The following is a 16,653-nucleotide window of genomic DNA, read 5'->3' as shown; positions in this document are numbered from 1 at the left end:
TACAATACGGATGCGCTACGTGGTTTTTACCGTCGCCTTTTTGTGAAATGCGTGATCCCGAGAGAGAACGTCTCTCTCTCCGAGACTTAAATTTACCCCAAGATATTTACTATCGAACGTCTGCTCGTGTTTGAATTAAAAAAAATGGCAAGATTTTAATATCATTAGAAAGCATTATATCTTTCTATTAAAGTTATTTAAACAGTTATGCTTAAAAGCGCAACAAATTACTCTAAAATAATATTTCTAAATAGCAATATATTTAAGTAACATTAAAAAACAAAAAAATATACGCAAAAGAGAAGCTTGCATTTCTACTCGTCAATCGAGTACGAACTTTCGTTTCGGCGAATGCTTACGGTTCGAACGGTTGACAGGTTGGGGACGTCTCGATTTAGCGTAGACAAAAATAATCAGAAGACCACTTCACGAATCGCAAGTGCAAGTGCAAACACACTTTATCATAGAATTTTAGACACTTCTACCCCGCGCACATGTTCCGAATTCGCGAGCCTGAGGGACGCCGCCCCATATGAGCGTCACATATGTCGAGGTCTCTTCTCGGCAGGACCCTTCCTGCCATCCTGTCATGATGTACCAGTGCATACTAGCAATACCTTGATACTTCACTGTCCGTAGGGCGCACGGATACTATTACCGTAGGGCAAGTGCGGTTCGCTACGGCAACACGCCTGCCTATTTTAGATTTTGCAGACTCATCGACCCGTGTCGTGCAAAGTTCATTTTTTTCAACATTTTCGTCGCTACTTTTATCTGACAGTTGCCTGCCAGCACGTTCAAGACACAATCGTAGAACGTCAAGCAGCAAGCATTCAAATTCTTAAAATTCTTGAAATAAATTATTCATTTATTATTACTTTAAATTTATTTAAAAACATTATTTATTAGTAACTTTAATATAGAAAATTATCATATATAAGATAAATTGTAAAGAAACAATTGTTAGATAATACAGTTTGTTTAGTGTGTAAAAATATTGGAGAATTGATTATGTATTTACACATATATCTATTATCAATTTGTAATATATCCATTATCAAATTCTTATGTTTATTTCTTCTTGTCCATTGTGCATATTTTTTGCCGGTACACATTTCAACATATCACTAAAACTTTTTTCAACTATCTATATAATATAATCTATATAATAAATCGAAAATCTGTTTGATAGTTTCATCTATAGACCCTAAGATAGCTTAAGAACCAATGTATGTAAAAACTTGTTTGTACTATGGATCAAACTAGGAAACAGAATCAAAATATTACCATAGTCGAACATAATAGACTTAAAAGGTAAGCTAACTGTGCAGGATATGTTCACGAAAACCGTAGCAATACTAAATCGTACGACCCTCCCAATAGGTAATTGGATTTGGTCGGTGCGGTGATGTTCATTTGACATCATTGGGACATTTAGGTACGTCGACACCACTTGCTATTGGATTACTGGAATATTTAAGGAGTGCCTTTACATAGAATCTATCAAAAGTATTTATTACTTAATATACATGTTTTATCTAGATTAATATTCATCACGTTTCTATTACACAATAAATAATCTGAAGGCACAGCAATGGAAACTCTTGTAAAGAATTTTATTTAAAAAAAGAACGAGTAAAAGTTTCATTGATTCAACTTCAACAGACAGCTCTCTCGAAACATTTTGTTTTTGCGAACTGAAACAATCTTCCTTTTTAAGAAGCGAATCATAACGTAGCAAAAAGTAGCACCTCCATTTCTAAATAGCTTCTCATACTCTCGGAGACGCGTCATTGCCATGAGGTGGCAATGTTACAGGCCGTTGGGCAGCGGAGAGGGATCTCATGAATCACGGCACTGAAAGAGAAGACGAGCCTCAGAAAAAAGGAGATTGAAACCGGTTTGGCACGCGCGCATGTCGAGTGTTTCGTAATGACGCCTGCAGACCCTCATTAAGCTTCATTATCTTGCCATGTGATAAACATTAATCGGCGACCCTTGACACTTCATATACGATGAGTGTACGTTAAATAGTTTCAACGATTACTCACTGCTAAACTTAATTTCGAAACTAATACATTTCTAACAAATGGATGAACATGTCAGTTTAGCCAAATGTCAATATTTCTTTAAACCTAAATATAATTATAGGTATAATTTATAATGTGGCATTGTAGCATGTAGTATATTAATATTAATAGTATCACGGGATCAAGTATTTAATTTAATTTAATTTAATTGACAGCATGACAGTTAGCAACAACAGAAAATTCAGAAATGCCGGCAAATGCAAAACAGTCAAAGAAGTAGATTCAAGACGGTTGAAGTAGAAAGAAGGGAGGAGAGCCAAATTACCCGGCACAGAACACATTATCTCCACTTGATAGGCCCCATACCCTTGAAGCAGTGGCTCTCCGACGTATATTGTTCAAACGGAATCACGAGAAGAATAGATCTTCGCAGTCTTTTACACTAGTAAGACGATTGCGGAGCACTGCAGGTCTCTTCTTTCTTGTTTCCCTTCTAACTTCGCGATTGCCTTTATTCCCTCCATCACATAAATTTATTCAAACAAATTCTATAATTACTTTTTCGACCCAACTGCCACTCGACCTAAGATTTATATACTCGATTACCTAGTAACGCTCATCGTTTTTGTCGCTTATGTAGAATGAATCTTGTAATTTTATGATAAAAGCTCATTTTATTAAATAAAATTAATTAAAATATAAGTTGTAATAAACACCTACAATATTTTTGGAAAAAAACACGTAAAATGTTGTACATTGGTGATTCAACATTTGTAATCCAGAATATATCTGTAAATTAAGATTTTTTTTAATAAAAATAAATAATGATAAGTATTTGCAACTTTTTCTTATAAATCAAGAGACTAATGATTTAAATAAATTAAAAATAAATAAAGTTTTTTCCTAAAAAATAAAAAAATAGAAATAATATGTGAGATATTTAATTTCCTAATTTGTGTATCCAAATCAATCTGTCGATATCTACAGATCGAAGAAATCGAAGAAGCGATGCGAATCATCTAATTACATCCAATTAATAACAGAACTTTATAGAGATTTTATAAAAAAGATCACAGATTATACAATATGTATTTTATCCTAAATATAACATAATAACAATAGTAGATTAAACGCAAATACAAAAAGAGATATATTTCAATAAAACCTAGTTACAAACATTGTTGGACTAAAATAAAACTCCAGCAAGAACTTAACGGGTAGGTACAGAAAAATACTAATCTATTGATATAAATTCAACATATTGATACAAAATGTATGTTTTTTTTAATCATTTTGCAAGAATTCAATAAAAGCAGATAGCGTCTCAAAAACAAGATAACGGAATCTTGAAAAGTATTTAAAAAAATATATAGAAATATAACATTTGCAACAATTTCGAAGTATTCATCCGTCTAATTTTCATAGAAAGAAAAGGAGCGTCACAGCATGGACCTTATTCGCGTGCGGCTCGCGCCGGAATGACAGTCTCTTGATGTTGCCGCCACGGCGCCACAGTCCTTGGTGCCCGAGATGGGCGTCGATATGGGTACGGGCAGCTTCATCCATTGGTCGCAAGACTCGCAGTGGATTGGTGCAGAGTAGAAAATGGGCAAGACCTTCCGGACGGGCTGGTCGATGCGCGGTATCACTCGTGGCCGCGCCCACCACGATTCTCCAGACCCGACCCCACTGGGACCTGCTGGCACGCCGCTAGTGCCGGCCCTGACACATTCGACAAGCGACACCGTAACGGGAAGCAACGTGCAACTGGGGACCTCGAAGGACCTCTCCGCTGGTCACGAGACACACGTTTGCAACGTTTTGGCAGCGACGATAATTCGCGCCAGGGTGCCGGCCGGCAAGTGCTCAGATTACCATCGCACATTACGTTCGTGTCTCAAATATCATCGTCTGATACAGGGATCGTAGAAAACGATTTCGAGGAAGGGCACCTTTGGGAAAGCATCCAAGAGGCAGCCGATGACATCCCTTACGAGATCAACGAACGTAGGCGGCGTCGTACATCAGTGATACATCAGTGATAAAGATCCGCGACGCGGACCGTCAGAGGACAAGAGACACAATTTTGCGCGAGCGAGTGAGAACAGTGGATTGTGAGACGCCAACGTGGGTACCTTAGTGCGCGCTCGTACCGCGAACTCGTGGCACGCATACGTTCGGACGCATGTGCACCGGCACGCGGTCGGTGCGCCCGGCTTGACGGTGCAGCCCGGAAAGACGCGACACCGTCAGTGGTGAGCGGACGTTCATGCACCGCCACGGGCTGCCGGCCGCCAACGTTTCAGTGATAATGATTCATGCGCGCTCCTAAAGAAACGTGGCAACGGGCGTACCCGCTCTGACGGAGAGACAGCCGGTCGAGTCTCCCGCGGAGACGCCAAGGGGTGACCGAGGGGGCGACGAAGGTTTCTGCAAAGATTGGCAACGCGAAGGAGGAAGCCTGTTGCCCCAAGAGAGTCCGTACGGCCTCACCACGCGGTCCGACGAGTGGAGCAGTCTCCTGCCCAGCTCCACAATCGTGGGTGCTGGGGGGTCGCCATGGCTCGGACTCGGAGGGGGTGGCACCGGGGCTACCACGGGGGGCGGAAGTCCTGTCGAGCTCGAGGGTCACTGGGGACGTAAGCTGTACAGCGCGAGTGTGGCACCGCCACCCCCGCCGCCTCATCATCATCCGCGAGCGCCGTTGGTTTTCGCGCCTCAAGATATGAGGCAGATACTCAAGGAGGAACCTGTGCCACGTGCTTGGCCGCAGCCCGCGCTCGCCGATAACGGGACGTGAGTACATAGAAAAATACACTTTACCTTCACGTTTCACAAATATCACTTTGCGATCGAGATACGGGATTGTATCTACCGACAGATATATAGTTGATAAAATTGATGTATGTGTTGCCGGAAGAATATTTCTTTTAATACTCATTTCGATTTTATCATTGGTGTAACGATCAATTTCATTTTATTCAAGATATATTTGTAGCCATGTCGTAAGAAAGTTTCACGTAATGCGATACGTCGGAATGTAAATTGAATCATTTTTTAATACTATTGCAACTTTAATGTGCGCCCAACATATATCATTTATCTGTGCAATAAAATATAAAAAGTAATTTAAAACCTACAATAAAAAAGGAAACGGTTTTCACGATATTATTTCAGTTAGTCGATAAAGAATATATTTATAATTGTGCGGCAAAATTGTCTCACGCGTGGCATTCATATTTTAATAATATTTATTTTGAAATATACAAACTTATATTTAAAACTCGACATTATACATCATTTCGTTATTCGTTTATTGATTAAAATAAAATATCTATAAAATTAAAGAGCTAAAATTATTGCACTTGATTTTAATTTTTAACTTATTCAACTACACGTACAAGTAACGTGATAACATTAAAATGCAAAGATATATTCATCTTTAATATGAATTGTTGTATAATATGTTCGTGTTGCTGCTATAGTATTTGCCGTCGGATCGCACAGCGAGCTACATCCCTGCGTAACAAAATTATCACAAAATATTCATTAAAATTGTAATACTTTCTAATATTATAGATAGAAGAGAAGCAAGAAAAATTGATTTGATAAATATGCAAGTTATATATTTATTAAAAATGTTAACAACTATGACTATTAGGAAAAGTAACAAACAATTCGAAATAATAATCCAAAGAATATTTCCTTTTCTTTTTAAAATGTTTAAAAAATATTATTTTTCTCGTTTTATAAAGCCTGACTATATTGTCTAAAACACTTTAGATTAATTTATCAGTGTCAGAACCATTATTATATTTTACAGAAAGCAACTATCAATAAAAATATAATCATTCTTTATCGGTTTTACTGCAACTTTCTTTCTATGAAAACAAATTTTTACTTTGTATTTTTAAGCATATGCGTCAAATCATTGTATACCTGCGTTTGAAAAATGATTAATGAACTGTCTTTTATTGCAACGTCACTTAAAAAATTTGAACGATGCGGAAACGACACTTGTCTAGGACGATTCGGGACGGTAAACCCGGTGAGCCGACGGATTCGCTAATCCAATAGCAGTTCTCTAACTAATCCCTTCCTCCAAGCAGCGTGACACAAGGACCGACCGGAATCGAGTTAATGTAATTGAGAATTTTAGCGCCTTTTGCTCATCGCTTTGTCCCTGACTTTCCCTGCTTTTCCCGTACTTTCTCCCTCATTTATCTAATCGGTCCTCCTTCAGGTATTGGCATTGATCTCTTTGCAAAAAAGAGACAAATATTTTTCAGTCTACACGTGGAAAATCAAAGCGTAAAGAATTTTATTAAAATAAAGAAAATTTTTTCAATTGATTACTTAAAAATTTTATCAAACACCATGATGTAATTTTTCAGTGTAATTAAAATTAGTAATTCTTAAACAGTTATATTTATATCAATTAAAAATGATGTAAATGTGATGTGACTGTTGATCCAAGAATCTTGTAAACAATTTGAGCTATTGTAAGATAACAATCGCCATCGAATATAAAATTTCGGAGTATAAATTTCTTGTCAAATTTAATTGAATCAATGTTGCGGCAGTCTAGGTAATTGTCTGGCGAGAGTTTAAGAGTCGCAAAATGTTAAACGTCAACTTTCGCCTTCACGGAAACTCAAGTTGGAAAGTTTCGTTTCCTGCTACCAAGAAACATTTGTATCACACAACTGCGTTACACACCGAGATCAACTAGGGGGTGTGTGTGCGAAACTGTTTTAAAACTCCCGCGAAGCACAGGCATAAACTCTCGCGCTTTTTAAAAACCCCTAAAAAAGTTATCCACCTAATGAAGCAGTAAACCACCGCACTCGAGGGAAGGGACTGTCGCGGAACGAAAAAACGATGACCTTTCGTATGAATAAGAGACAAAGGAAAAAGAGCGTGAACGAGAAAAAAATGCTATTGATCTTTGAAATGATGATTGTTTCAACCAAATCTCGACAAAAATGCATCAGTGTGTAAACTTTTTTATTAAACAACACACTACTTGTGCGTTTTTTTTTTTATGAATTCTATATTATTTTTAAATCAAACATATGTATATCATAATTTAAAGGCGACCGTAAAGCTAAATATTAAACGTTTAATATACCACATAATATTATGTTTTAATATAATATGTAATTATATTACATTTAACTCTTAATTAAAATATATGAAAATTATTCATTACCGGGAATTCTCTTGCGGGATATTTACGAAATATATGCACATCACAGTGTGTTAATAACTAATAGTATTTTTATATAATAAAAGGTACGATGAAACATGGCGCTAAATTGAACAAGGTTCGCAGTAACGCGCGCCCTCCTAGCAAATTACATTCGGATATATTACAAATTGCTCATTATCTCCGTGCGCATTATGAATCGCGTTGGGCGCGAGCGTAAACAGAGCGCGCTTCGGGTAACTCGCAATAACTAACGCCCGACGGTGCATATTACCCGCGGATTTATTGTAATTCTCTACGATTGCTTTATCCGTGAATTCGTAACCATATCGGTGGGTTCATATTATCCACATATATTTCGTCCATAATGCATGGCGCACAAATGGCATAGGTCGCGCCTCTCGTGTATAAAGTATAAGCAGTATCGATTTCTCCAAATGCGTCAGAGATCGCGCCTCGTCGTCGTTTAAATGTCGATTACGTCGTTTACCGCGTGGATACCGCGGAGTGATAATACCGCACAGATTTCATGGAAATGAAAAAGCTCCGTCGCAATTGCCTAACGCGATATAAAGCGCGATTTCCTTCGCCTACCTCGCGCGCGCTTCGTAAACCACCCTTACGCGCCGCTTTTTATTCCCCGGTATAATCGTGCGATATGCGTGACAGTTATAGCCCTCGCAATGCCTCGACAATTATATTCTCGCAATCGCGAACGCGTCATTCGCGAGAAGCCCCCACATTCCATATCTTCATTTGCGCATTTGAACGCGTGTCGCGTTTTAGCCGATATCGCCATCGAGATCGATCGGAATCCAATCGGAATCAAATCAAACTCCACGGGCACTTCAGCCGACGTGAAAGAATGATCACGCGGTGGATTAGCGGTGGCGGAGGGTCGAATGATTCGCAGGTGCGCTGGAACGAGCGGCGTTATCTGCGCGAACGAAAGCGCGCACGTGGCAAATTGCACGCACGAATACAGTAAACGCGAATAGAGCCCGTAATTATCACCTCGGTGTCGGTCAGAGTAGGACGAACGACACGATCGTCAACGTAAGCGCATAAAGCGCACGTATGTATTTGTAAAACGTTACTCATAAACGCTGAAAATCGTGTAATACGGGAATTAAAAAGTAACCGTTTAAAAATTAATTTATATTAATAAAAAAATATATCTTTCAAATCATTAATATAATAGTTAAGGTTGTAATTTGAACTTGTCACGAAACTGACAAATTGCAAATTTGCATTTATTATTTTGATTTAATTACTTTTCAGTGTCATGGATAAAATATTAAATTTGCATTACCATAAGTCTCGATTTTTGGCAACAATATATAATATGAAATAAAAATCTGTCAATTTTTATTTCATATTATATTATATTATATATATACCGATTAGATTCTATAATTTTTTTGTCATCTATTTTAAAATTGAAAAATTTGTAATCTTTTTTTAAATAGATTTATGACTGGGGAGAAAAGAGTGAAATACCCAATCGACAATAATCAAATAATATTTAAATCTATAAAGCTGATTCATTTCTAAAGTAATTTAGACACGAGTTTGCACAGATAACCGCGTACGCATTATTGTCATATTAGCGATACGTATTGCGCGTATGGGCGGTTTTCCGCAATCCGCGATAGTCGCCCGAAAAGGCGTGGTGGTGTGCAGCAGTGAATTTTGGGTGATAATATAACGGTACGGCAGAACGTGCCTACGCGTTATATAGGAATTGGTGCATGGCAAACGGGGCAAAATAATCGGACGTCGAGAGTTATGGGGCGCGAACCGGCGACCGGTTAATCAGCCACCGATAATTATCGACACGGGCAGTACATCACTACCCTTCCTCCCCCAACGCGTCCTCCCTCGGTCCTCCGCCGCGATTCGCCGTCCCCCGTTCGTCCCCGAAAGCCCATACTGCAACCCCTTGCAACCGACCCTTTGCCTCGCGCTTCCACCCTCGTACCTGCCGGCGGCTCGGCATCCCACCACCTGGCGTGACAAACGCACCGCCGATACCATCATTTATTTCGCAAATGTGCTGCAAAACTGCCGCTATTCATTTTCGGTCCAGTCGATTCAGTTTTCCGCTCCGAGGGTCCGCTCTGATGGCCATGCGCGCGGCTCTGTGCAGTCGTGCGATGGTTTTATCGTTTCGCGACGGCACGATCGCACAGACCGGCGCCGATAATACGATTTCTCGGCGGTGATTTTTAACCGCCGAGTACAATATTTTATACGATCAATTTTAAAATCTCTTATCATATATCTGCAATTATTTTTACATACGTTTGACACAGGAGTCACTCTGATTTGTAAGAAGTTTGAAATTTGTATTTTGTCTCTTTCTCTCATTAAGAAAAAGAAACATGTCCAATAATAAATTATGAATAATTTGCACCTTTATTTAAAGGCTCAGAATAAAATTCTGAAATAATATAATTATTCTAATACATTCTAAATATTAATACAATGTGACATGAAGAATTAACGGCAATGATGAAAAATTCTGAGTCAATCTTTACAAGATCAATTCGTATCTGAGACTCACGCGCGGACAATGCGAATTAACGTACTCGAAAAGGGGACTTTCCGTGCCATTACTCAAAGATGGCAACGGAGTCCGGCGGCCTAATCTCGGCACATGAGACCTTAATAGGATTTTAAGGCGTCGAGACCACCTGCGCGCTTCCCCACGCTCGACCTCGTTTGTCTTTTCTCTCCGTTAGTTTGGACATTCTTATTGCATTCAAGGATTGAACTGATACACCTCTTTGACTCCGTGACAGAGAGAATATCACTTAACATTTCGACTCTTGAAATTCAAAGATTATTCGCGCTAATTAGAATAAAAATAATCATATTATCTTCGTACGTACACGTATAATTTGCAAGGAAATTTAAATCATAAACATATTCAATGTGCAAATTTACCTTAAAATTATTCAATATTAATTTTATTTTGAAGTATTTTAATTTCCGAAATAGAAGGAAGAGTTGTTTAATAAACTTATGTAAATGATGCGTTAATTTTATACATTTTTCATTTGGTAATGATGTTACACAAATAATTATGGGAAATTGTAGCTAAATGTTTCGAATATTTATTATTACGTTTAATCTTTTACCAATAACAAATTAATTTATTAATTTTGCAATATGCTGCAAAATAGTATATGAGTTTTTTAAATCGTACTTGTGAAGATACCGAATTTATAGATCAAAATAATTAAAAATATAAAAAAGTTATTAATACTTAATTCATCGAAAAAAATCCAATACGTAATAATTAATAAATTAATGAAAAATAAAGAAAATAAGCAGCCAAAACACATCCATGCAGCAACTCTCCTTTATTATTATAATAATTAATAAAATAATCTGCTTATATGATAATGAACTATAACTGCGGCATACATATATTTAGATCATAATGTAAGTAGATTAACAAACAATTTTCTACAAATACGATATCTGATTGATTATAGGGTTGGCGTGGGTCGGGCGCATTTCGAGAAACAACCGCCGAGTAATCTGAGAAAGAGCAATTTTTTCCATTTCGTAATCGCCCTTTACGATCGACATGGCCAACCGATCGAGATTGAGAGGACGTCGTTCATGGGCTTCGTCGAGAAGGATCAGGTAATGATTTCTACTATTACGTTCTCTTCACACTGTTCTTAAAACTTTCGCCCTATCCGATCTGACTTCGAATCCCGCTACGATGCAAGTTACTGTCCTAAAACATAATGACGCAAGAAATGACCCCAAGCTCGGAATCGCGTCGGGACATTTTTCTTTCGGTAAGCGGGACGATAAAGAATGTGGCGGCCAGACAAACACGACCGAGTTTGCGAGTGCCGGTGAAAATGAGCGACGATAGCGGATGATTAAGTTCGGAATTTCAATGCTTCGTGCTAACCGCCACTCTCCGGAGAGACGGGATGGTAAAAGAGAAAGAGAAAGAGAGAGAGAGAGAGAGAGAGAGAGAGAGAGAGAGAGAGGGAGAGGGAGAGGAGGCCCTTTATATGACGCCGGGGGAATATCGTGCGAGTGCGCGCTTATCTCGATAATTGCCGTTTCCATCGGGGCCGGCGTCAAATATTAAACAGCACCGCCTACGCGCGTACGCGTACATGCGTATCGATGATCCGTGGAATCCATGGCAGCGCTTCTTTTCCGGCAATTAGCCGGACAGGCAAAAATCCATCGGCCGCGTGAGAAATGGACGGGCGCGCGACGCAGGATCACGGGGATAGTCACGCGAAGCGAATGACCTGCGAATGATAAAAAACGCCCTACGTGCGCGCCATCCACCCACCGCTCGAGTCGTACCCTCTCGATCGGAGATTACGTTCTGCCGGGTGTCTGTTAACCAGGCACTCGTACGCGAAATATCGAAGCCACGACGAGAAATTACCGTAATTGCCGACGATACAGTCTGCAACAACTAATTACACAGCAGTAGAACGAATTCTGTCATGCTTATACATTTTATCGCGCGACGCGTTAATATATGTATACATACACAAAGGGCACTACGATCGCACGCCTTTAAAACTTCACAGTTATGAAAACACGGCGAGGCTATTTTTTTTTTCCTTTTGCGTTCAATTTCATTGTCCAGCTGTCAGTCACAACGGCGGCTCATGGAGGGAGAACAAGTGCTATTATCACAGAACTATATTATAAATTAATATAATTATCGTCGCACCGAGAATTGCGGACAAAAGTTCAGTTGTAAGGACACGGCGATTAAAACGCATAAATCGTGACGATACTGGAAATGAAGTGACAGCTGCTGAATAATTCTATTACACTTCCCGAATCGGCGGCGATCAACGCGATAACTCATCGCCGATGGAAACTCATCGACAGCTGGCGAATCCAAGTTCCGCTCGTGTGGAGTTATCGCGAGGAACGATCGCGACCCCGAAAGACTCCTTGCTCTCCAAACGGGACGCGATTGTCAGCGCTCGGTCATCGTTAGAGCTCCACTTTCTATTGGTCAATTAGTATAGCTGTTTAAGGAGAAGTTAACTACCACCGCGCGACGCACCGTCCATTCTTGCGCAAGAGAAATCGTTATGCTGGGAGGTCGCCGCGGACAGAACGTATTTGCACAGGTATAACACATCTTCGGTATGTGCGGGCATATAAGAAACCGGTGTAGGCCGCGCGTAATTTATGGCCACGTTACACATCGCGGATCGATTGCTCGGATCTACACGCTAGAATACGATACGCGACGTAGCGCGAGGCTGCGCACGATACAAACAAACGGCGAAAATCCAGACGCACGGCACGAGGACGAGGACCAAGGTCCACCGACGTATAAATTATCGAAACGTAATCCCGACCGTAACCTCTGGAAATTCCGGCGGGTCCCGTTCGTGCAACGACGACGCACTGTCGGAAGTTTCTCCCTCTCTGTCTCTTTCTCTCTATCCCTCCTCTGGCCCTGTCTCTCTGTGTCGTCCTTTGCCTTCCCCTTTCTCTACTTCTACGCCCCGGGGTAACGAGGTACACCCCCTAATAAATCTATCCGCCATAAATCGTCGGTTAATTCGACACAGGAAGACGTACAGTTAGATCGCGTTGTGGGATGTAACGTCGTAGATTTAAGAACATAAGGAGTGACTCGCGATCCTACGATCCCCCGAAAAGTTGCGAAATTTGGTGAATCGGTAATTTCATCAATCTGTGCGATGAGAGAATATATAATAAAACAAGATGATTAATGCCTTTTCAAAAAAAAAAAGGTACATTTAATGAAGAAAAGTCACCAATATACCGACATAATCCCTTATTTCTTGGAAAATATTTCTTAGTTATATGTTTTGAAACTCTCTCTTGTGAATTTCATTCCATAATGTTATCAATTATTGAATGTGCGCTTAATAATTATAAAAATCTTTAATGAAATTTTAAATATTACATGTACATATATCATATTTAATTTTAAAGAGACCCGAGATTATATATTTACTTCTTTTTTCAACAATTATTAATAACTTGTTAATTTGCATTTGATTTGACGCAAACAAATTCAACCTAATTGAATGTGAAATAAATATAAATATGAAATCGTGAAAATTCAGCTCTAACAAATTTTGTACATAATGCGCAAGCGTTCGATTAATTATTCACGTCACGATAAATACTAGGACATTTCACTTGGTGTCTTTTCATTGTTTGTCACTCCATCTTTTCGTGATTCTATAACGTTCCGCTTGGTTCCGCTCATTCCTCTCTCATCCTCCTATCCCGACCTTATAATACGTGCATAATTCACGTTGTCGGAACAGTTGCATCGCATGGCCTCCCTATTAATTAGGGTCATGCACCGCGGATATGCATCAACCCCGTGTCGAGTTTGTACCTCGATCCACGCATCTCCTCCTTCTCTGACCCATTGCTGGTCTTAATCGAAATTATCGTATTTTCTGTTATAAATATAATATATAAATATGTGTACATGTTTATTACTGCATCTTAATAATTTTGTTATAATAATTAAATTTTTTTTTAATTTTTAAAGTCCAATTATATCAAAATATAAATAGAAATATGATATATATTTTAAATTCTATTAAAGATTTCGGTAATTATTAAGCGCATTTAATAATTAATAACGTTTTAAAATTGATTGATAAAAGAGAGTTCCAAAAATGTATGTCATCTTCTTTTATCTGAAATAAAAAGTATATAAAAATTGATATACAAAATTAGCACGTAAATGATGTTAAAACGATCGCTTATCGCAGAGACATAAAAGCATGCGAATTGAGTCTCACTAAGCTTGATACGACGCAATACGACACTACCGTTTGTACGCACTATTCCCGGAAATGGGCGCTCTAGGTAAATACATAGCATCTCCCCGTTGCGTCTGCTTTTTGTTCGTGTTTAATTAAAAAGTAGTCAGAGCAGACGGAGAAAGAGAGAAGGGGAGAGATAAAGAGAATAACTCGACCTATCCGCGTATATATCTGATTAACGTCCATCGTGCGCTGGACGAATTTAGAGATTAATGGTCGCGACGGACGCCGACGACAGGAGAGCGAGCTTAATGCGTACGCTCGGACCGCGCGCGCAACGGAAAAAAAGGGAAGAAAGACGTCGTCGGTCAGACGCCGATCGGCGAAGCAGGGCCGATTATCCGATGAAGCGAGTGCGGATATGGATGGAGGGGGTTATTCCGATAGAAAAATGATCACTTCCCGTTCATTCGCGGAGAAATCTTGCGATGGATTTATGCGGTTTTCTTATCCGCGTCGACTATTTCCGTGCTTAAGCTGATAAGCCATAATCATGATATCTTCTGTGGAACTCGTACTCATCGAGATGGAGCGACCGAGATAGTCAGGCCTGAGAAATAAGAAGGTTCAAGAGTACAAGATTGTTCGTGACAAACGTAATATAGAAAAGACAGTGTATATACTGAATTGTATTTTATATTAAAAAATGTTATTAATTATTAATATTTAAAAAATCGTCATATGTATTTTATTGCATATGCAACGTAACAAATTATTACACATACATATCTTATATTTACTTGTAAAATATTTTATTTTTATAGCTGTTATTATCGTTAATTAGTTAATTGGAATTTGTTTTTTTTTTCGCAATAATTGATTTAGCCCAATATAATCTTGTATTAAGAATCTCTGTTCTATTATAACATCTGTCGTATTCACTCGAGCATAAAATCGTGATGACCGTTATGTTATTAATTAGTCGTGAAAACCATATGAAACGCGAAAAAATTAAATTAATCCGCTAGGAAAGTTGCAAATAATCGTGTGACGTTATTTGCATACACGATAGGAGAACGGAACGAGCAGCCAATGAAATTTTGCCACACATCTATGCGTGTAATTACGTTAATTTGACGTAGAATCGATCGAGCTGCCAACGTTTATCCTCGAGTCGAAAGGTCGTATTACACGACTAAAAGTCGTGGTTGTAGGACGGAGGGGGCGGTGGTGGGTGTACCACCATGATGTTCCGGGGGTAGGTAGTTGAAAATGCATTACCGTGGTCGCGGCATATGGCACGGTGCACGCATGACTCGTCAACGGGGCAGGATGATAATTATGCATCGCACGCCATACGTAATGGCATGGCTCTTACCGGCGCATCAAGAAATTAATAATTAGCGTGAGGTGGAGCAGACCGGGGCACACACAGGCGTTGCGTCACGGTGCACTTAATTAAAATAGAATAGAGCGCGAAGAACGCGCGAGACCGCGTTCGAACAATAGCTATCGTAGACACTTTGTGTCAAATGATACAAGTTGTGGGTAACGTGTATAAGATCGATTTAAAGCAATGTACAACTTGCTCAATTGCTGTGATCAAAAGTATGTAGCTATCATGTCTCTTTTTACAGGAGTCTGAGGGCCAAAAAACAAACAATGGTATTCAGTACAGTCTACATCTACTTTATTCCAATGGTGAGTAACTAAAATTTAACATAATAGTATATATAGACTTAAAAAATGAATAGAATCCCTCTACCCTCATGCAGGATATCAATAAAATTAAATAATGCAAACGTTTCAATTACAAAAATAACTATAATAAAAATGTATTAAACAGATTGTTAAGACCCATTATCAATTTTCCAACCATAAATGTTTTAATATCGCGCGCCGATATTTTGCGTAGACTTTTATATTGACTTTTTTTCTATTCATTTAAACGAAAATTTAATCTGTTTCTTTATTTGACATTTAAGTAATTAAAGAAAATATTCTTTACTAAATATAAATATTAATTTCAATTACCAGCAAATTTTAGTTAATTTGATAATTAATTTTTCTTTATATTCAATCATTTTGTTAACTCCCTGCTAATTAACTGTGTTAAATGTTAACATATAGTACATCTATTTCGTTGAAATTATGCGTGTGTTTATATGCGTATGCATATGTATATGCAAGTGTACAAAATGAATATTCCCAATTACATTCTCGGATAGAGTGTATCTCGAATCGATCTGTATTCGTATGCCCAGGCAATGGGGCACGTAATAGCCCCGTCCGTAGCGATGATGACGGGCCATCGACATTCCACACGGACACCCGGTCTCTTAAGGCCGCTAAAAAGCCCGGGGACTTTCGAGGCCCGGGCGCAACAGAGACATATTTTACGTCGCTGACCCAGGCGTGGCAAAAAGGGTCCATCTTCCGTCTTGAAGAAGCGCACGAATGTGCGCGCACCGCCGGGGCGCAAAGAGGGATGAGGAACGACGGGCAAAGAGAGCAAGAAGAAGCAAATGGTTTTGAAGGTGGTCCGACCAGCAGACCCCCAAAAACGCGATCGCATTATGAACACATTAAAAAGCCGCAAGGCGCTATACGCAGGCTCTTGGCCCGTAGTTTTTTGTTC

The 16,653-nt window shown here is 39.1% G+C and overlaps 1 protein-coding gene across 4 annotated transcripts in view; it reads left to right on the top strand.

The window, feature by feature from the left end:
• Positions 1-3,723: 3,723 nt before the first annotated feature.
• LOC105832735 (transcription factor collier) overlaps positions 3,724-16,653 on the top strand; it is a 79,744-nt gene continuing 66,814 nt past the window's right edge. For 2 of the 4 annotated variants that reach the window (XR_003626134.2, XR_003626135.2), the window contains exons 1-3: positions 3,727-4,826; positions 10,743-10,896; positions 15,653-15,716. Coding sequence is in view for 2 of the 4 variants with exons in the window: in XM_012673926.3 (XP_012529380.1) it covers positions 4,756-4,826; positions 10,743-10,896; positions 15,653-15,716 (289 nt within the window). In the remaining 2 variants the exon portion in view is untranslated. Of the gene's footprint in view, positions 4,827-10,742; positions 10,897-15,652; positions 15,717-16,653 lie in introns of all 4 variants that reach the window. The other 2 variants (XM_012673926.3, XM_012673924.3) reach the window with 2 other exon arrangements.

Source organism: Monomorium pharaonis, chromosome 1 (assembly GCF_013373865.1).
Source record: "Monomorium pharaonis isolate MP-MQ-018 chromosome 1, ASM1337386v2, whole genome shotgun sequence".
Taxonomy (NCBI): Eukaryota; Metazoa; Arthropoda; class Insecta; order Hymenoptera; family Formicidae; genus Monomorium; species Monomorium pharaonis.
Note: the sequence above shows the minus strand (reverse complement) of the source record. Positions and strands in the feature narration are given on the sequence as shown.